This window comes from Larimichthys crocea, chromosome XVI (genome assembly GCF_000972845.2).
Source record: "Larimichthys crocea isolate SSNF chromosome XVI, L_crocea_2.0, whole genome shotgun sequence".
Classification (NCBI taxonomy): domain Eukaryota; kingdom Metazoa; phylum Chordata; class Actinopteri; family Sciaenidae; genus Larimichthys; species Larimichthys crocea.
The window spans coordinates 8,121,324-8,142,292 of record NC_040026.1 but is presented as its reverse complement, the minus strand read 5'-3'; the positions used below and the strand labels follow the sequence as shown (position 1 = coordinate 8,142,292).

Here is a 20,969-nt window from a genome sequence, read left to right as displayed (position 1 = left end):
TTACAGGACTTGACTTGACTTGACTTGACTTGCCCAAGAAAAAAATACTTGAGACTTACTTGAGACTTGAAGGTTAAGACTTGAGACTTACGCCTTCGTAATTGTGGACGTTGTGCAGCAAAACTGGATTTAATAACCATCCAAAAGAGCCAGACACACCACAGGATAACTTTCACAAGGGCGTAGGTGAGTCTGTGTCGGTATTCAATGAAGTTTTCAGTGTGAATATGAAATGTATTTATTTATTTATTTTAAATAATGTTTATGATTACAGTGCGATCATATTAAGATCAGATTCTGCAGCTAAAATTACAACAATACGCCAACACTTGACTTGTCTTTACTTGACTTGCCCGAGAAAAAAATACTTGAGACTTACTTGGGACTTGAAGGTTAAGACTTGAGACTTACTTGGGACTTGAAGGTTAAGACTTGAGACTTACTTGGGACTTGAAGGTTAAGACTTGAGACTTACTTGGGACTTGAAGGTTAAGACTTGAGACTTACTTGGGACTTGAAGGTTAAGACTTGAGACTTACTTGAGACTTGAAGGTTAAGACTTGAGATTTACTTGAGACTTGAAGGTTAAGACTTGAGACTTACTTGGGACTTAAAGGTTAAGACTTGAGACTTATGCCTTCGTAATTGTGGCCGTTGTGCAGCAAAACTGGATTTAATAACCGTCCAAAAGAGCCAGACACACCACAGGATAACTTTCACAAGGGCGTAGGTGAGTCTGTGTCGGTATTCAATGAAGTTTTCAGTGTGAATATGAAATGTATTTATTTATTTATTTTAAATAATGTTTATGATTACAGTGCGATCATATTAAGATCAGATTCTGCAGCTAAAATTACAACAATACGCCAACACTTGACTTGTCTTTACTTGACTTGCCCGAGAAAAAAATACTTGGGACTTACTTGAGACTTGAAGGTTAAGACTTGAGACTTGCACATGTGTGACTTGTTCCCATGTCTGGAATAAAGTCTAATCTAATCTAATCTGTGTTTTTTCCCTTGCAGTGAACATGTCCCGCCGCTGGGTGGCGACATATCCTGTCTCCATGGTTATGTAGCTCTGCTCGCTTTGTTGATCTGACTTCCTTTCCTGACGCAAGCACCCGGCGAGGCTGTCGCACGCCTTCGTAATTGTGGCCGTTGTGCAGCAAAACTGGATTTAATAACCATCCAAAAGAGCCAGACACACCACAGGATAACTTTCACAAGGACGTAGGTGAGTCTGTGTCGGTTTTTAATGAAGTTATGAGCGAAGATTGGTCGTTTTAGCGACGTGTATTTACCGGCATGCGGAGAGAGGCCTGGTGCTAACGTTGACTTAGCAACAAACCCCGCGCCACGTTCGAGGTTATCAGATTAAAAAAATTAAAAAAGAGAGAGCCAGACTACAGTATGCGCTGACATGGTGTGGGTTTTATACATAAATAAAAAACAAATAGCTGCAACTGAAGTTGACTTTTCTCGGCTGCTTGTGAGTCAGCTGTCAAAGCTAGGTTAGCGTTAGCTCGTTGCATATCGCGGATGCTGCAGCCCTGCTGACTTCAGCATCAGCCACAGAGAGCCACATGAACTTTAAACTACATCTGTCAAAGCTATGAAGTCTTTAAAATGTGTACCACAGCCCCATGTCGAGCTAACACAGGCCGGAGTCTTATTTACTGATTGTAGAAATCCACCATCCACCATCTGTCTTTCATACCTCCCATCCTCAGCAAGTTATTCATTGTGTTATGAGAGTTTTTACACATTAACGTCATAGATACACAAAGATAAACATAAAACAACCACAAAACCTGTCCAAGGATGGAAAAAAAATGACTTTCACCCTTTGGTTACAAAAGTAAAAGTGAGATATATTTATTTATTTAAGATGTAGACAGATGCTGTCATCTCTTTATTACCATTCCTCACGCGTGTGTTGTTTTTGTCTTCACAGATCGACAGCTTCCCGCAACAATGTCTCGTTTCTTTGCCACCGGGTCTGACAGCGAGTCAGAGGAGTCCTCATCCGCCGATGAGATCACCCCTAAAGCGCCCGGGACCACTTTCAAGCAGTCAGTTGCGACTTTATTCTAAAATCCTCAATCATCATCAAGATTCAACTTTTTTTTGCCGTAATCTCACACGTCTTGTTTGTTTTGTTGTCGCAGGTCGTTGCTTCTTAGCGATGATGAGGAAGACACCAAGAGAGTGGTGCGCAGCGCCAAAGACAAAAGGTGAGCGTGGCCTCTTTACTCTTGTCAAGCTGCATAAATGTTGAACTGTACGGATTGTCTCATCAGTTTTTTGCTTTCGTTCTTTTAAATCTCAGGTTTGAGGAGTTGACCAACCTCATCAAGACTATCCGCAATGCTATGAAGATTCGTGACATGGCCAAATGTTTAGAGGAGTTTGAGCAGTTATGTCGAGCCTTCCTCAAAAGCAAAAATATAGTAGACAAAGAGGGTGTCCCCCCTTTCTACATCCGTCTTCTGGCCGACCTGGAGGACTACCTGAACCAGGTCAGTGGCTACAACTTAATTTAAACAATCTTAAACAAAAGTATTCTAACTTTGGTTTAAAGCCTGACATGTCCCAGAACCCACTTTTAAAGTTCAGTACGAAAAGAAATAACATTATTTTCTTTCCAGCTTTGGGAGGACAAAGAGGGCAAAAAGAAGATGAACAAAAACAACGCCAAAGCCCTCAGTACGCTGCGTCAGAAGATCCGCAAGTACAACAGAGATTACGAAACGGAAATAGCTGCATACAAGGAGGTAAATTGGGGAAGTTTCATGATTGAAGTCGGTGATAGGAAGCTCTTGCAACGTGTAACATGATTCTGTATGTGATGGTAAAAGAGCGGCAAGTGGCACAAAAGTAAAAAATAAGATGTCTTTGTCTCTGGTAGAACCCACAGGAGTCTGCAGATGAAGAGGAGGAGAAGGAGCCAGGGGATTCTGGTGAGCTCGCTGTTCATAAATCTTTTTATCTCAAATCACAAGAGCTCCTTAAGAACCTAAAGAGGCTGCAAAGTGTTCATCCTAGAGTAGATGAGTAAAATACTAACAGGAGTTAGTTTTCTCACCTCAAAGTCACTGATGGGAAGTCTTTATTTACCGCCAATGAAAAGTTTTACCACGTTTGCCACAGAATAGCTTTTCACTTTGAGCTAAACTCTGTGTCAAGATCCTGAATGAACAGTGACATAACAATGGTTACATTGTTGAACAAGCATAAGCTTAATCTCTAAAAGTCATCCTAATTTTTTATTTTTTTTTAATCTACAAGGCTCGTCTTCTGACAGCGATGGAGAGGGAGCTGATGAGGGAGTGTCAGCCAAGTCCTTCTTGAAGAAAAAGCCTGAGCCGACCTCAGAGGCCAGCAAGTTCCTCAAGAAGGGCTCCGGGGTAAGATACCAGCATCAGCATCGACAAGAATGTATTACAGACAGAAAACCCAAGAAACCCGGTGCTGACTGAAATTCTTGTACTGGTGAGATAACGAGCAGGGGTTCTTCTCCCTCTAAACAGGATGAGTCCTCTTCTAGTGACGACGATGATGATGATGTAGAAGACTGGGGCTCAGACACCGTAGACAGCGGCAGTGAGAGCACAGATGAAGAGGGAGGAAAGAGCGCCTCCCTGGCCGTGGTCTTCCTCAAGAAGTGAGTCTCCGTCTCCACATCTCTTATGTGACACAGCAGCTCAAAGCAAAACATGACTGATGCTTTTTCTGGATTTCCTTTGACAGGAAATATTGATTGTCGAAGTCTTGTTCTTAAATATGACATTAGCACCTCTGACATTGCAGTGCATTGTCATTTATTAATAGATGAACTAATAATGAAAACTGTAAAGTTTCAACCAGCGCGTAAATCAAAGAACATCAAGCAGTCGCCTTCCCTCTTAAGGTATTATGTATACTTACCACCACACACACTGTATCTGTCCTCAGGACTCAGGAGACTGAGAAACCCGAAAAGAAGGGAGAGAGGCGAAAGAAGACCAAGAAGAGAGAGCGGCTGGAGGAGGAGGATGAGGAGGAGGGAAGAGAGGAGGTTGAGGGAGGCTGGGAGAAGGTGAAGGGAGGCGCCCCTATGGTCAAGGTAAGAGAGAGATGTGATTTTTAAAAAGCCTTTTGTAGATTTACTGCCACAAGGTAGAACAAGAAAGGGTACGCTCATCTTTCAATCAATCAATATTTCTGTCCACTCTATCAGGAAAAGCCCAAGATGTTTGCCAAAGGCACAGAGATCAACGTGCCAGTGGTGGTGAAGAAGCTGAACGAGATCTTACAAGCAAGAGGCAAAAAGGGCACAGACAGGTAACACGGCATGCTTCACTAGAGTTCCACTTAATAGAAAATATGATAGTGAATATTAACAAATTGTTAAATTAGTAATGCATATGCCAGGTAAAATTATGTTAACCGCAAAGTAGAAACCTTTTATTTATCCTCATGTATCTGTCATTTTCTTTCTTTGTTTGTATTATAAATTGCAAGAACTGATGTAGAAAGGACTTTGCTTTTATAACGCCTCCATATTGTTAATAAGTACAGACAATTTTATGATATTTTGGTCCTACTTAACCAGTTAAATCCCTGAATATAAAACCAAACTCTCAGAAATCCCCTTCCCGGTTTCATTATGTGTTTTGTATATTATACACAAAGACACACTTGTGTTATTTTAAGATGTTTGTAACTGTTACTCTGATCTAACCCCTCTACTCCTTTTTTTTTTTTCTTCCCCTCCCTCTGACAGGGCTGCCCAGATTGAACTGCTCCACGCTCTGGCAAACATCGCTTCTGAGAATAACTTGGGTCAGGGTATCATGGTCAAGATCAAGTTCAACATCATCGCCTCCCTGTATGACTACAACCCCAACTTGGCCGCCTTCATGAAGGTAAGAGCTGTCGTTTTACTGAATGTTACTTATTTCTGTTCACTTCACAGTTTGTACCTGGGGAAAGTTGAAATAATTCTGACATTGTTTCCCTTTTAGCCTGACATGTGGAAGAAGTGCCTGGACTGTATAGACGAGCTGCTGGACATCCTCTTTGAACACAACAACATCTTCATCGGGGAGAACATCGCAGAGGACAGTGAGAATCTGATCATCTCAGACCAGGTATCCTATCTTCTCTCTTGTGTTTTCTGTTATTCTTGGGCGGTGGTGGAAGGATAGACCACCCCCAAAACTAAATCCCTAAATTACCTTCTGCACAAACGTTATAATTTGTGGTTGTGGCATTGTAAACAAACAACAACTGCTGTTTCTCAGCCATTCAGGGTGCGTGGATGCATCTTAACACTGGTGGAGAGGATGGATGAAGAGTTTACCAAGATCATGCAGAACACTGATCCCCACTCACAAGGTGAGAATTACCTTTAAATTGTGAGTATTATCATTTTAGGTGTGAGTATTGAGGAAAAGAAATGCTGCATCACTTTCTTCTCCTTCCTGCAGAATATGTTGACAATCTGAAAGATGAGGGACACGTTTGTGGCATCATTGACCGGCTGCTCAACTACATGGAAACCAAGGGCAGCACAGAGGAGGTCTGCCGCATCTACCTGCGCAGGATCATGCACACCTACTACAAGTTTGACTACAAGGCCCACCGACGCAGCCTGGGCCTCCAGGGAGAGTCCAAGGTGAGGAAAAAGCACAGGAGTGGTGCAGCCAAGAGTTTCTCTTCCTGAGATCTTCAGTAATACAAAGACAAGTAGTAGTTGGGTATAAAGTGGACGTGTATATAGATCTGAGTGTGTTTTTATATGAATACAGTGTCTTACCATGGGCTGTGATGTGCTAAGTTGTGTCTCTGCCGTTTAGTCTGAGCAGGACCAGGAGGAGAGCGAGGGCGAGGACAGCGCTGTGATCATGGACCGTCTCTGCAAGTTCATCTACGCCAAGGATCGCACCGACCGTATCCGTACCTGCGCCATCCTCTGCCACATCTACCACCACGCGCTGCACTCCCGCTGGTACCAAGCCCGTGATCTGATGCTCATGAGCCACCTGCAGGACAACATCCAGCACGCTGACCCGCCCGTACAGGTAGGCAGGCAGACACTAGGCTACACAAGAAGACATTGATAAACCCCGCATGAATACCAAACACCTGTTTTCTCTCACCTAGATCCTGTACAACAGAACAATGGTGCAGCTCGGCATTTGCGCCTTCAGGCAGGGCATGATTAAAGATGCCCACAACGCCCTGCTGGACATCCAGTCCTCTGGCCGTGCCAAGGAGCTCCTTGGTCAGGGTCTGCTTATGAGGAACATGCAGGAGAGGAACGCAGAGCAGGAGAAGATTGAGAAGAGAAGACAAGTGAGTCCTACATCAGCAGCAAACTCGTGTCCGAGATCTTTTCCACATGCTGGGTGTGATCTAGCTTTCCTAAGCATGAAAACACACTTGATGTCTGGTTGTACAGAACATTGTTGTGCATTAATATAACATCACTTTCCCTTTTTTAAGGTGCCATTCCACATGCACATCAACCTGGAGCTGCTGGAGTGTGTGTACCTGGTGTCGGCCATGCTTCTGGAAATCCCCTACATGGCCGCTCATGAGTTTGACGCCCGCCGCAGGATGATCAGCAAGCAGTTCCACCACCAGCTCAGGGTGGGAGAGAGACAGCCGCTGTTGGGTACGCAACATGTCGCCTCACAATGCTCCAACACCAGGATGTTTTTAATCCACAGAGAAACCAGAGGGGGCTAACTGTAGCTTTCTGTTTATCCTCCAGGACCCCCAGAGAGCATGAGGGAGCACGTGGTGGCAGCCAGTAAGGCCATGAAGATGGGAGACTGGCGTACGTGCCACTCATTCATCATCAATGAGAAGATGAACAGTAAAGTCTGGGACCTGTTTCCTGAGACGCAGCGAGTACGAGAGATGCTTGTCAGGTTAGCATCCACCTTTTATGTGTTCATCTTTCAGTCTAATCGAGTAGCTGATTCTGTTTTTATTTATAAATTCATATAAAATAATAAATTCATTGTGCACATATTGCCTTTTATAGGAAGATCCAAGAGGAGTCACTGAGGACTTACCTGTTCACGTACAGCAGTGTATACGACTCCATCAGGTAAGCAACATTTTTAATCGTGTATATTGAACAAAGCCTAACCCATATTCTATCTCAATGAGACTTTCTGCTGTACAGTGTTACCATTTTTGTGTCTGTCCTACAGCATGGAGACACTGTCTGAGATGTTTGAGTTGGAGATACCCACAGTTCACAGCATCATCAGCAAGATGATCATCAACGAGGAGCTGATGGTAAGTGTCATAGCCGCTCAGTTTAATGGGACATGTTTGTACAAATGTTCATTTTCATCTGAGTCGTTTTCCGTCCTTTTCCCAACAGGCATCGCTCGACCAGCCCACACAGACGGTGGTAATGCACCGCACCGAGCCCACCTCCCTGCAGAACATGGCCCTGCAGCTGGCTGAGAAACTGGGCAGCTTGGTGGAGAATAACGAGCGCGTCTTCGATCTCAAGCAGGGCGTCTACGGAGGCTACTTCAACAGAGGTGAGTTCATACAACATGCCATATGTATCATGTATGTTGGCGTGTTGTTCGGATCCACCCTGTCATTTATGACCATATACGTTAAAGCGCTCTATGAATGCGTGGAATGTTCCTGCGTTGTCATAATTGCGAAACAATAACTGTTTTATTTTGCTTTACAGATCAGAAAGGTGGCTACCAACAGAAGCAATCCTACCAGAGAGGTATGTTGAGACCTTCCCCAGCCAACATGCCTCTGACCTGCTGCAGAGAGGCTGGTTGTTGTTTATGCATTGCTGCTTTTAACTCAGTTACTGATTAAATGAAAACAAATTCAGTCAGCAACAAACGTGTAATGCATTAAAATCGTGCGTTAAGGATAAAGGTCGGGTCGGCTTGTGCCTGAACGGAACTGGTTTTTACATCAGGCTACATGAAGTGAAGGAAGAGAGAGAGAGAGAGAGAGAAGTACAAACCCTGTGCTGTTTTTCACCTCTGTACATCTGGCCGATCACTGCATAAAGGGTTTGAATGTCGAATTGTTTGTTTCTAATCTGGGTCGGGAGATTTTTAAAGCTATTAGACCATCCAACAAGCAACTCTGATTAAGCATACTGGCAACTTTAGGGAGCTCCAAATTGTTGCATTTTGAAATTGTTTCATCTGATTTGAATGCTGACATGCGGATACTCGTAGGTAATCCTGTTTTCCTCTTGACCCCGTTCACAGATCAGAAAGGTGGTTACCAGCAGAAACAGGGCGGCTACCAGCGAGGCGGCTACAGGAATCAAAACCATCAAAACAACTATTGAGCTTGGAACGTTTGGATTTAAGTCTCCTTTAGTCTCCATTCCATAACAACAAGAACCTGGCTTTCTGTGCTCAGCACTCGACTGTTTGCTGTTCTCCTTCATTTGGCTCAAAACTGCTTTTCACTGATGTTGAATCAGCTGAAAGTCAACGCAGCCGTTCTCACTGCGACTATGTAGTGTGGTATTTCATTATACAGCCAACATTAAGACTTTTAAGGTTATTATTGCTAATAGAAAATTGTAAAGGCAGCGCAGTATTCTTGACTTGTGCTTCTCAAATAAACAAATAACAGTGTGATTTTGAGTTTTGTTTTAATTTTTTAAAGAAATGACTCCAGAGACATACAACAGATAATTAACATTAGTTCTCAGGCTATCTACAAAGCACTGCAAGAGAGAGAGAGAAAGCGCTTCATCTTCTGCTGGGTAATGGCTTGTGGGTAATGTAAAGAGGTTTGTGTCAGGATTTTCACAGCTTGTGGTATGTAATGACAGTGAGTTCATCTTCAGCTATGTTCAAAGTCCGAAAGAAAAGACCTGTTTAAGGTCATCAAAGTTTGTGTGTTGAATTTAGTTTTCAAAAGTATCAAACGTTCGGCCCCTCATATTTTTTTTTCTATGCATGAGAAACTTAGAAACTGCTCCCTGCGATCCCGTCCTGATTCTGGATGTAGGAAACTGATTTTTGAGGTGATTACTATTCTGAAGACTGGTGGAGATGTATTTTATTACTATAAAACTTAAAAAACAAAAAAGAAATGTCAGTTTTAATGTACGGCAGCAATATTACATGTATTTGAAATGTGCTCTTTTACTATTTGTCCATCTAACTTAAAATGTTGCACTTTCTCAGTCGTCTCTAAATCACCATATTTACTATATTTACCATACACAGCAATTTAGATCAGAACCTTAAGTACTACAATTCTCATTTTTAATTTACATCCACTTTAATGTATCAGTATAAAGTAGGTTATGACTGTCCTCTTTGAGTATTACAAACTTAACTAAGTCAAGAAATATGTATGTGTACATGGATTTTAACTTTTCTTTCATTCTCAACTCTTCTCATGTGAATTCACCATTTCATGACTGCAATCCTTTATTCTAAGTGTGTTCAGAGGTTCAGCAGCAGAGTAACCCACATCTGTTTTCCCTCTGTGCTGGTGGTCTACGAGCTGCGTCCCTTCAGTCTCATTCTCCTGTAGAGCTCTTGTCTCAGTAGGTCCCTCTCTTTGCGGATTCCCTGCAGCACTGTGCGATTCTCCTGAGCCCGACGCACAAGGTATGGAAGTGTGTTGTCCACTGTGCCATACGGCACTGACTTGTATACAGCATAACCCTCCTTAGCTGGAGGGAAGAGCAGAGAGACAGGATGACATGGTAAAGGGGAAATGACAGCAGAATATGACTTAATACCTGCAATTTTGTTGCTACCCATGTGTGGAGAATTTTTCCCATCAATATACACCGCTAACACCAGAGTTAGTTTGGGGAAAATGAAGGCATGAATGCAGGGATTTCCTTCAGCACAGGTCCACTGTATGAGGTGTGTTTTAGCATTTAAGTTTTGGCCCATAGCAGCTTAAATAAAAAGAGGTTTGGTGGTCCAGGTGCAGGTTCACGTGAAGCTGTCATTGAATAAAACACAGGACCTCTTGCAGAAAATGTAAAGAGTAGTTGAGGCAGAACTCACCCAGTGTCAGGGAGACGTGATCACACATGCCCAGCAGCTGGCCGAAACACACTGAGCCTCCATCTCTGTCTATCCCCAACTCTTCCATCCTGGAGATGATAGACACAATAGGTACATCAAGTCAGTCTAAAAAAAAAAGAGAGTAGCTCATTGCTAACAGGACAGAAGGTTCAGTTTATTCAAAAAATGGATTTCTACCATCAGTTACTATCGGCAAACCTTTATTGTGGAACAGATTTTAGAGCTGATGTTGCTGTGTGAAATCAGTGGAGTGAAGGTGTTTTGCATTTTTCTAATCTTTGGCTTGTTTTCCTATAAATTACTGAATAATTTCACTTTTTATGGACTGGAAAAAACAAGAATAAGATCAGTCATGGTGACAAACCAAAAAGGTTTGGAGCCACTGACACATGACAGCATTAAGTGAGGGTAAAATAAGATTAGGGAGACAAATATTTCATTGATTATTATGGCTCATTGTAAGATTTTAAAAAACTCACCGTTTGGCGGCTCGTCTCACCGACTCCTCATTGTGAGAGGCTATTATGATCCTGTAGCGCTCAGGTTTCTGGGATATGGCTTCCAGCATCACGTCCAACGAGCCGTTATAACTGCACAGACACAAAAGGGATGGAAAATGTGTTTTTTGAGTCGAGATCAAATCTGATCTGTGCAGCAGCTTTCATCACACCACAGAACTAAAGCACTTTAGTTGATTTGAAATCCAGATGCATTGATAAGAACATTGACAAAACCCAGGCGAGTGCTAGATTCCGTGTTTTCTGATTGTCAGGTTGTGATTAATGACCACTGCATCCTATCTCACCTGTCATTCGTGTCCTCCCAGCACCGGTGGATGGGGTCCAGGCGATCCTCTTTCTCAGCCACCTTCCTCTCCTTGTCCATGTAGGCTCCTCGTACCAGCTTCACTCCCAGACAGAAATCCTCATTATTGGAAAGATGCAGAGCTTCTAACAGGAGAGATCTGGACTCCTGAAACAGACACAGTACGGTCTTATTTCAAGAAATTACACACATAGTCTAAACTAAACTGCCACATTTAGTGCAATTAAAAGAAATATATTTGCCTTCAGGTAACATTGATATGTGTTCCAAATCCAAGCACCATCTTTGTTGAACTTTTTCATCATCGCCATGGTAACAAGAGTAAGAGCAGGGTTCATGTAGGTGTACTCAGCATCAACCAGGACTCGGACTTTGTTTACACTTGCCTGCAGGAAAATACAATCCATGTAACTGCACTTTAAGTTTTTCCGTGTGACTTGAATTGGTGCTTCACATCTGTACCTCTGCTATTCTGTTGAGTCTCCGCAGGCCGTAGAGGAAATGGGTAACTTCACTTTCATCTAAACCAGGGAAGCTGATTGCCTGAAAGAGGCAGTTTTAGGCAAAAGTCAGAATCACCCTCATCAACACCGTAAATGTAACAACTGGGGGAAAAGAAGACGTCGGAAAAAGTGGGTTTTATCTGGCATACTGTAGACAAACCTCTCCATCCATAGCTCTGACAAGGAGATCCAGGTCACATGGTTGTTGTGCGATGAGTTTTGTGAGTTTCACCTTGACGCAAAAAGAGATTCATCAGTGTGAAGAAAGTCACAACGTCTACACTGAATTTAAAAAAAGGATACTGAGAGATTTGGGGTGGGATGTTGTTGAAGGACAACCTGGAACAGCTGTGGACACATCAAACACTAAAATGTGTACTCTAATCTTTTTTTCCCACGAAGGTCAATTACATTTGGCTCAGGTCCACCACACAGTATGTCAGGGTTGGAAAAAAAACTAGAAATGTTCTTTCTTGTAACCAAAGTGGTCAGAAAATGAATATACTAGTAAGTAGCATTGGTATCCCAAAAGATCAAATGTTAAAAGTTCAACTCTAATGAAGTAAATCAAAGAATTAGCATTTGAAAGTTAATTACAAAACTTGTATATTGTTGCATAATGGCGTAATTGTAAATATGTCAGTCGCAGTTCATTTGAAGTTGGAGAGTCATTTCCTAAAAACATCATGAATGATGGAGGTGGGATGTAGAACGCTGCCTTACACACAGCTCGGGGCTGAGCAGAGCTGTGATCTTCAGCTGCATCATTGGGTCTTTGCTCCAGGCGTTGCTGTGGGACATTCGCACGCATTCCAACATGGCCTCCATGTTGTCGTCATATCTCTTCTCTCTGGTGGTGGTGACAGAAATGATGAAAAAACCTACATAACTAATTATTAAGTCACTGTGACTGCATCATTAACCATTCGTGGACACAGTTAAAGCCATTTAAAAAGAAAGACTAAATCTAAACCAAGTCTGACTGAGTCTAAAGACTAAATCAGCACATGATTTTTATTAACAACCTCTAATATCAGCAACAAACCACCAAGCCGTGACCAGACTTTGTCACCATGCAGCAAAGACAACAGTACTGTGGAAATGACAAAAACTGTAGCTATCAACAGCTTTTCACATGGTCTCTAACAAATGTATGTGATCATTTTACACCAGTGCCTTCCTTTATTTACCACAAAATGTGATACATGTGTGCAACCACATTAAAGTAAGTTAGGTCAGTCTAAGAAGGCCATCAGTGCACATCCAGTACTTTCTTCATTGTCTACTTTCTTTGTTTGGTCAGTGTTAATAAATAATAAATATTAACTAACTACAAAACAAAATATTTGAGCACACTGCCGAAAAATTAAATCATACCCGATGCTTTCTCCCAGATCCTCCTCAATGGGTACTGCCAGCATGGGCCTCATTCCCAGCAAACTCATCTTCTCCATGGATTGAGAGATCTCACTCTCATTCTCTCCAGCCACAAACTGGGCATACACAGTGGGCCGCAACAGCAGGGAAAACCCCCTCCTCCCCAGGAGGGTGCGTGCTATCGACATTAGCTGAAAGAAGGAAGAAGCAGACAGAAGAGGATGGACATTCATGAGGCGACGCAGATGTAATGTATCACATACAGTCCTACAGTCATCTTGTCATGTACTCATAGACATAGTGTATATGACAACACTGTCAGTGTGTCAAAAGACTGATCACTCTGCACTCTTACCTTTCCACAGTTATTAACCAGCACAGGAAAAGAGCAGAGGCGGAAGACGCTCAGTGCCCGGAGCAGCTCATACAAACTCTTCACCCTGAAGGCACTGGGATCCTCAAAGGCCAGAGTTGCTGAGAGACGGTTGGGGTTCCTGACCCCCACTGTCCTGGAGACAGTAGTACCCAGCAGCCTCAGCGAAAAGAGGCGAGGGAATGGGGGACGCAAACGAGAGCACATCATCATCCCGGGAAAGGTGTGTATGAGTGAGTTCATATGGAAGTTACTGGCTCAGCTTGTTGGTGGAATCTCAAAGATGAGAGTTGGTATAAATTTCCCTTGTAATTTGGAAGTGTGTACCATCTGCTCACTGAGGAAGCTGTATCCGATGTGTTCAATACAAATGCATTGATCCAGAGTGTCAGAGAGACATCAGAGCCTGAGAAGTCAGATGTCCTCTCATGTCAGAACCTGTTGGATGAGGAGAAGGAAAGGACAGCACAGCACAGCGGCAGTGTTATGTAGTACCTGCATGGGGCAGTCAGTGAATTTGACAAGAATGAACGGTGATAATCACCGATTGATCACATAATTTATCAATCAATCATTAAAAAATGGCAAAAACCAAAACATCTAGAAGGAGACCAGTGAGTTAAAGTCAGGACACTTTGTGTTAGGTGTCTGTTTGGCTTCCCCAAACTACAAATATTGACAATAAAATTGCAGCAGAAGTAGGTCAGTAGAAACACCTTACCGTTCTTTCCCCTAAATGAAGAAAAGCTGAGCAGGTATGATTTGAGGGTTTGTGTGTGGATCCGTAAAATTCATCATCTTTTGGCTTGTTCGCTGGTTAATAAGTGACTAAGTTTAAGTAAACATCAAGTTGACCCTTAGCTACAACCCACAAGTGTTCCCTTAGTTTGATAGCAACCAAATGGACATTAATGGACATGTCATGTAAAGAAGCATTTGTGATGTCAGGCTTTTATCTTTTGTCCGGAAGCTTTAGAATAAATTTGGCAGTAAAAGGCAATAATTGGAAGTTTATAATTATAACTACATCAGTTTTACCTTTCTGATTCAGTAGGCATCTTGTAATTAGATAGGTTTTTTTTTTTTTTTACTTTTGTGAATACAAAATCCCTTTGTATATATTTATACACAAACATATTCTTACTTTGCAAACATACAGATGATGCTTCTTGGCCAAATCTGGTGCAGTTACAGCAGTGTTTGATTTAGTAGTAGTATACTTAGTAGTATAACCCTTCAGTGAGGGAAGAGAGAGAAGTGGACACACAATTATTATTATATTTTTGTAAGAGGTGTGAGTTAAAACCTTTTTTTTCCTTTACAAAACAAGACAAACAAAAAAAAACAACCTGCAAAGTAACCAGGGGAAAATGATTAACTGCTGCGATCTTGGTCATGTATCTCTGACTGAGAGTCCTCCCAACTTCACTCACATGCTATTCACACTGCTGATCAACCAGCCCTGAAAGACTCAAATAGTTCACCAAATGATTGATGCAGTCATTCAGCACTGTGGAAAATCATGCAACAATTCAGAGATCCAGTAACAAATGCAGAAGTTGAACACATTCTCCAAGTCCTCATTTCAATTTTTAACCCCACTCAAGCAGACGAGATGGAAACAATAGATAGTACAAAACAAAAACAATAGTACATTTTTTAAGTCTAGAGGTTACCCTGCAACATTTTAGAAACTAGACATTCACATTCTAGAAGACAAGATGTGTATCCTTTCAATTTGAATTTGCTAGGGCTAGCAATCAACCCATACAACATGAAGGAGATAGCAGAGACAAGTTTCAAAGAACAATTATATTTATTACATATGCTAAGAAAACTTAAGCATTAACATTATGAAAAACAATGAACAGGAACATTTATGTTGATGAAAATAAAAACAATCTCAGGGAAAAATGGACTACTATGAACTATTAGTTAGGGGAGAAGGTCACTGTCTACCAAGGAACATTTAGGGGGAAGACCCACTCTAGCCAAATGCCAAAGGTCGGTAAAATTACACACAAAACTAAAGATAAACCGCAAGGTGCAAACACAGCAGACATTCAACCGTGCAATAGTAGGAGTGGTTACTCTGCATACGAGGCCCCAGCTTGAACAGGCCCACAACTTCCCCCTTCCTGGATCAGGTTCTGGCCTAGAAGACAGAAAGAAGCGTAAGTGTGGGCAGGTGACACTTAAAGACACCTTTATTACCATTATGAAAACCCTCGACTGGCATAGAAGTAAAATACATAAACATAGAACCTAGATAAAAACAGAAGTCAGTAAGATGAAAATAAATAAAATAAAATAAAAAACTAAATGGATATCAAAGGAGGGTTTTATACATTTTACCTTATTCTTGAAATGGGTCAAATCAGGTCTCAGGGCAGGAACAGGCATTAACCTCTCTATCACCAGATACCCTAGTAGTGTGCCGGCAGTGGAGGGAAAGTCTGGTGTATGATGTTAAAACAGTCAGTCAATAAATCACTCAACCCTCTGTGCCACACAGAGGACACCAATGTGTACACTTAAAAACAACAGCTCAAATGAATATCTCAAATTAACTCACCATACAGATGAGGGGCAGTGTCTTTGCAGCCTGGGGGGTTTTGCTCGTCTATATATAGAGAAGCATAAATGAGCTACATCTGGCGCTCATTGGAACCTGATCAGGCTCACTTGGACCAGCTAACTCTACTACAACGCACACCCCCGATGATCATTTAGGGCCTAATGTAGTGAGTTATACCTCTTGACCCCATTACTGGGGAGCCTGTAGCCCCAACAGCCTTACACTGGCTGAATCTAGTGGTGGGCAGCAGGGGGCTCTGAATTACCGGCTTTCTTGCAACCTATTCTCTGCTCTACTCGGTCATCCTTTATGCAGCTTGACCAAACCAAAAGTCAAATCTGGGTACACTATATAGACCGAGTAAGGACAAGTGTGTTTGGTCCATGAACCCCTCCTGGATAGTGCCATTTTCAGTGATATTTGTGATGACAGCACTTTCTACCACCAGATGAAGGAAACTGAGACATGCCTGAAACATGAGACTTTTTTTTATTTTCCACACTGGAATGGATATCTGAAAAGCAAATCTTCAACAGCTATTTACAAATCTGGTTCAATTTCATTAATCTGTTAATTCTTGGGAATACACACACACACACACTCACAGTACATTGGGCTATTTAAACTAATGCTACACATTGATAAAACCCCTAAAAGCGCTATCAAGCCAAAACATTTAGTCAACATTATCGTTTATATTTTAAAACACAATTCTCATATCCAGGTAGGACCCCTGGGGGTGGGCGTACCCATGCTGGTGTTGTACAGATGCCTGAATGGGATAGAGAGGGATGAGTGAGGGTCCTGACAAAGCCGGAGAGGGTAGGATGGAAAGGCAGGGTAGAGAGTTGAGGGAGGGGTGGAGGTGGGTAGACTGGAGGGAAGTGATGGATCCAGCTGAGGGAGAAGAGACGGGTGGTGCAGTACCATCTCTGGGCGGTAGGGGGCTGCAGGATTGAACTGAGTCATGGCGCCTATTTCAACTGGGGGGTATGAGGAGGAAGTGGGAGGGTTGGGCATGTTCTGAGGATGGGCTGTTTGTGCAGACTGCTGGAAAGAAGAGGAGACAGCCAAGCAAGAGGAGGGTTGGAAAGAAGGGTGAGAAAGGGAGGATGATGGATGGGTGAAGGAGGAGGGAGGGAAGGCGGCAGCGAGGGAGGGTACTTGGGCTTGGTGGCTCAGATTTTGGAGGTGGAGGGCAGGGTGGGCAGAGGTGGGAGCCACATTTGGAAATGACAGATTTTGCATGTGTGGAGGGACTGAGGGGAAGGCAAAAGATGTGGGGCCACCATGGGTGGGTAGGGAGCACTGCAGACTTGGAGCATGGGGTTGGTTTAGGTTAGGGAGAGGCTGAGTGGTAACTGGAGCAGGATTTGTAGGAAGGATATTTGGATACATAAATGCTGTTGAGCCTTGATCACTTGTCGCATTATTTACAGCACTAATAGTATCACCCGGCATTGGCTGACTAGTTTGGGCAAGCAGAGAATGCGCCGATATTTGATCCTGAATACCCGACTGACATGCGGAAGACTGGGCAGGAAAAGAGGAATCTGTAGGTGTATGCGGGCTGATTGTCTCCGGCATGGTATGGTAGGCAGTGGGGGAGGAGGAGGAGAGGAGTGGCTGCGGTGAGGAGGAGTTAGAAGGAGGCGGGGTGGGAAAGGTGAAGGTGGTCTGCTGTAGTGAGGGAGTGGTGGTGGTGGAGGAGGAGGAGAGTGTGGGGGAGGAAGAGAGGATGGAGGGGTAGTCAATAGGAGGGATGGAGGCCTGAGGATTGGATGTATCCGAAGAGTCAGAGACCGGCAGGGAGGAGAAGGAGGAGGATGACTGAGGAAGAGGAGCCGAGGGGAAAGAGTTGGACTGAGCAGTCGGGAAAGTGGAGGAGTAAGATGTAGCGTCTGATCTGTGAAGGAGCAATAGAAAAAACAGAAATATATTTTAGTGTTGAAAACAATTTCAAGCAAATCATAAAAATAATCCACAGTGTATAGGGACTATATCTGTGTAATAAAGTGTTTAAATGTTGCACACTGAATGAACTGAATTCCTAAAACAGCAATAAGCAGCTCACTTTAGGAACAAATTTTTCTGCACACTTACCCTTCAATCATATTATTTGCCACTTCACTTCCCGGTGTGTTCTGCATCTCATTGGCCATGGAGATGCTGATATCAGACATCTGGGATGCCATGAAAGCCTGACCGAGGTCTAGTGGCTGCTCCTGGACCATCGTGTCCTGATAGGAGGCCTCCTCTGGTCTGAACCCGCAGGAGGGGTCAGGCAATTGGGGCAAAGAGGCCAGAGCGAGGGCCTGCAGGTCTGTGCTGGTGGTGGTGCCTATCGGCTGTTGCAGGAGCTCAGCAGAGTCGCATGGATCGCAGTTTACTGAGAGAGACGGATAGAAAGGGGGAGTTTTAGAACAATTTAAGGCAACAGAAGGAGTAAAATAATGATTCAAACTAATGTAATTTCACTTACCAATATCCAAAGTTTCTGTCAAAACAGATATTTTGCGCTTCTGTCTTGCGTCTCTTTGTCTGCAGAGAGAGAAAAAAGAGGTTTAGATCCTCCACAATATGTATGTGAAGTGTATTTCTTTGTATGTGTGGGGTATGTGTTATGAATTACTTTTTGCTGTTCATGCCATCCTCTCGGAAGCCTTTAGCGAAGGGGTTGGAGTTGATCTTCAGCTCTGTGATCTAAAAACAACAAAACAGTTTTACAGTTGGTTTATCTTCTCTCTACTTCTGTACCAATTTGCTTTATGTTACATTTAATCTCTTAAACACAATTTATTATTGCTCAGAGAAATGTCGTCAGGACACTGTGACAGCTGCTGCTCCAGATGGTGTGTAGAAATTCCCTTTACTAATCTTGAATTGTGCTCATTGAAAGTGATTTTGTACAGAATCATTAGCCTCTTTCCTAATATATGAATGTAGTATTATGGTACCTTGTTGTTCTGGTAGGCAGTGACTGTGATGAACTGGGTTTCAGGGAAAACAAAGGAGTGTTGCCCTCCGCCCCACCTCAGCACATCTCTGGCTTCTATTACATGAACTCTGGGTTGGTAACGATGCAGCGAGTGTAGGATTATCTGGAAAGAAAAGAAAAGAGATTGAATCAAAATGCACCATAAAGATAAAAAAACAATCAACGACGGATTGTACTGTATTTGTTCTGAGTCAGTCAGTCTGCAGTGCTTACATGTCCCTGTGTGTCCAGTGTGTTATTGGTGAGCTTGGCGTAGTGAAACGAGATGGTTCGGCTCTGCCAGTGAGCACCTGTGGCAGGTGAGTCCGGGTGAATGAAAACCCGGTCTGGTAGTCTCGCTTCTGCCCCACCAACAGCCTGCCAGCCACCACCTTGGAAACGATAGCGGGAGTTGTCCGCCGGGATGATGTCCAAGAGGAGGATGTAACGGAGAGATGGGTTCAGGCCCGAGAGCTTTAACCTCAGACCGGGGAACATCCGTCTAAGAGAGGGAGGGACAGTGGACCAAAGTTAGCTCAGTTTTTAGAAACCACAAAACCAGAGTGGGATAAATAGTAAATAGGTAGAAGACATTAACTGAATGGAAAAGGAGGACTAAAAGTATAGACAAAGACAGACATTGAGGTCAAAGGTCAGTGCATTATATCAGCTCACCTGCCCTTCTTCGTGATGATCATCTCTGTGCCCACCGAGCTGAACTGTTTCCATAAAGACGCGTTCTCTAGCTCCATTTTCACATCATCTTTTGGGGTTTTGGTGGCAGGGTTGTTGGGGACTGGCGGAGGGGCCAGCAGCCTCGGTGGCAGGGCCTTGGCCGCCGCATCACAGGTAGGAGGGTACAGCGGCATGTGGGCTGGAGCCTGGCGGTCTGTGGCAACAAACAAATTAAGGATAAAATGGTCTGAATGAATCAAATACAGGTGTATATTCAGTTTGTGCAGCTGTTAGTCCTATCAACTGACTGATGGACCAATCACTAACAAATGAACAATAAGTAAACACATCCAGATAGATGTATTTTAAATGTATTTGTGAGTGAAAGGTGGTTTGAATACTTTAAGTGATGTTAGAAGCCCAGTAGCTGGACATTTTATTGTAATGACTTGCCAGACTGGATTGTTTCCTATTTTGAAACACTGTAATCTGAAATATATAATGTATTTGTTAGTACTTTGACGATACATTATAGATTATCCCTTCCTTCCATGTTTTCTGAGGATGATTTAAAGATCACGCTCCCCCAAAATGTGACCAGCTTCATTTTCATAATGGTCAGATTTAATTCATATTTCCTCAGTTGATTGCCTTTCCATTTTCTCCTTCTTGGGCTTTAAACATACTTAATTTTCTTCGCATTAAAATCTTGAAGCACACAAACAGTTTAAAAGCTTTTCTTCGTGCCTCTCACCTCTGTAAAAGCAGTCTCCGATCCTTTGTGGCCCCAGAGCCAAACTGGGGTACATCTCCACACTCAGCATTTTCCTTGTCTATGTTTGTCCCTCTGCTCGTCCTCTTCACCTGCTGCAAAGTAACATTTCACGCTTCAACTATTTCCGTCTCCTTCTTTTACAGATTTCCTAACTGTGTGAGAATAGTCTTCGGTTGTACTGAAGTCCTCTTCTTAAAATGTTCTGTCCTTTCTTGCCTCTATTTCTGGTCCAATCCCTCTGCTGTCCTTTGCTTCAAATGCCCAACAGTGTTGTCTTGCTCAGTTAAATAGGTGTGTGGAGCTTCACACATAAGGCCAAATGGTCCCCTCTTTTTGCCTCCCTGTCCCTCCACACTCTGCCCTCATCTTCCCTTCTGTTCCCGCTCGACAAACACAAACAACACTCATCGTCTGGTGGGAAAAGTAATGTGATTTGTGTTATTTTATGTGAGTAGAGGTCAAATAAGTGCCTGTAGTTGTACATTTCAAAGGCAAATATTATGCTTTTTGCTCCATTAAAACAATTTTGCAGCTGCACATTGACCAGCAATATAAAAACGTTATTTGTTGCTAAATGCTGTATGTGTTAATGCAACAACAAGTAGATAATAGACTATATATAGTACTTAAGATCTGAATACTTCTTCCATACATGTCAGGAATGACAGTCTGTAATTATCCTGTTATACATATCTTCAATTTGAATAATTAGAACAACATTTTTGAGGTGCAGCATGTTTGCTGCTTTTTGTAATATTACTTTCCAGATTCTGAGATAAATTTTATAATTGTAGGAAGTGTTACTCGGATTTCAAATAGCTCTTAA

General features: G+C 42.8%; 3 protein-coding genes across 3 annotated transcripts; 1 reads left to right on the top strand and 2 right to left on the bottom strand.

The window, feature by feature from the left end:
- Positions 1–1,079: 1,079 nt before the first annotated feature.
- Positions 1,080–8,641, top strand: eif3c (eukaryotic translation initiation factor 3, subunit C). The gene is made up of 23 exons (XM_019273115.2): positions 1,080–1,236; positions 1,957–2,074; positions 2,171–2,236; positions 2,332–2,521; positions 2,651–2,776; positions 2,911–2,962; positions 3,291–3,409; positions 3,533–3,666; positions 3,957–4,107; positions 4,222–4,325; positions 4,768–4,909; positions 5,009–5,134; positions 5,288–5,381; positions 5,474–5,661; positions 5,843–6,067; positions 6,150–6,341; positions 6,492–6,663; positions 6,763–6,922; positions 7,039–7,104; positions 7,211–7,298; positions 7,387–7,552; positions 7,714–7,755; positions 8,261–8,641. The coding sequence occupies exons 2-23, from the start codon at positions 1,977–1,979 to the stop codon at positions 8,341–8,343; spliced, it is 2,784 nt and encodes a 927-aa protein (XP_019128660.1). The 5' UTR covers positions 1,080–1,236; positions 1,957–1,976; the 3' UTR covers positions 8,344–8,641.
- A 418-nt stretch (positions 8,642–9,059) lies between these two features.
- Positions 9,060–13,956, bottom strand: prodh2 (proline dehydrogenase 2). Its single transcript, XM_019273116.2, has 11 exons — positions 13,860–13,956; positions 13,121–13,576; positions 12,766–12,956; positions 12,112–12,238; positions 11,549–11,620; positions 11,348–11,428; positions 11,128–11,271; positions 10,866–11,032; positions 10,540–10,650; positions 10,040–10,128; positions 9,060–9,693 (listed from the first exon to the last, which is right to left on the bottom strand). The coding sequence occupies exons 2-11, from the start codon at positions 13,379–13,381 to the stop codon at positions 9,515–9,517; spliced, it is 1,422 nt and encodes a 473-aa protein (XP_019128661.2). The 5' UTR covers positions 13,382–13,576; positions 13,860–13,956; the 3' UTR covers positions 9,060–9,514.
- A 2,233-nt stretch (positions 13,957–16,189) lies between these two features.
- tbx6 (T-box transcription factor 6) lies at positions 16,190–20,412 on the bottom strand. Its single transcript, XM_010740862.3, has 8 exons — positions 20,123–20,412; positions 19,369–19,582; positions 18,928–19,195; positions 18,674–18,817; positions 18,349–18,419; positions 18,199–18,257; positions 17,820–18,105; positions 16,190–17,622 (listed from the first exon to the last, which is right to left on the bottom strand). The coding sequence occupies exons 1-8, from the start codon at positions 20,190–20,192 to the stop codon at positions 16,431–16,433; spliced, it is 2,304 nt and encodes a 767-aa protein (XP_010739164.3). The 5' UTR covers positions 20,193–20,412; the 3' UTR covers positions 16,190–16,430.
- Positions 20,413–20,969: the final 557 nt, after the last annotated feature.

Excerpts from the sequence above, each read along its gene's own strand:
- eif3c (XM_019273115.2), top strand. The coding sequence starts at position 1,977 with ATGTCTCGTTTCTTTGCCACCGGGTCTGACAGCGAGTCAGAGGAGTCC. Across the intron at positions 4,326-4,767 it reads GGCAAAAAGGGCACAGACAG|GGCTGCCCAGATTGAACTGC; the intron begins GTAACACGGCAT and ends TCCCTCTGACAG. Across the intron at positions 4,910-5,008 it reads ACTTGGCCGCCTTCATGAAG|CCTGACATGTGGAAGAAGTG; the intron begins GTAAGAGCTGTC and ends TTTCCCTTTTAG.
- prodh2 (XM_019273116.2), bottom strand. The coding sequence starts at position 13,381 with ATGAACTCACTCATACACACCTTTCCCGGGATGATGATGTGCTCTCGT. Across the intron at positions 12,239-12,765 it reads GATCTGGGAGAAAGCATCGG|AGAGAAGAGATATGACGACA; the intron begins GTATGATTTAAT and ends CACCACCACCAG. Across the intron at positions 9,694-10,039 it reads TCACGTCTCCCTGACACTGG|CTAAGGAGGGTTATGCTGTA; the intron begins GTGAGTTCTGCC and ends TCTTCCCTCCAG.
- tbx6 (XM_010740862.3), bottom strand. The coding sequence starts at position 20,192 with ATGCTGAGTGTGGAGATGTACCCCAGTTTGGCTCTGGGGCCACAAAGG. Across the intron at positions 18,258-18,348 it reads GATGGCATGAACAGCAAAAA|ACAAAGAGACGCAAGACAGA; the intron begins GTAATTCATAAC and ends CTCTCTCTGCAG. Across the intron at positions 17,623-17,819 it reads GCAAATAATATGATTGAAGG|ATCAGACGCTACATCTTACT; the intron begins GTAAGTGTGCAG and ends GCTCCTTCACAG.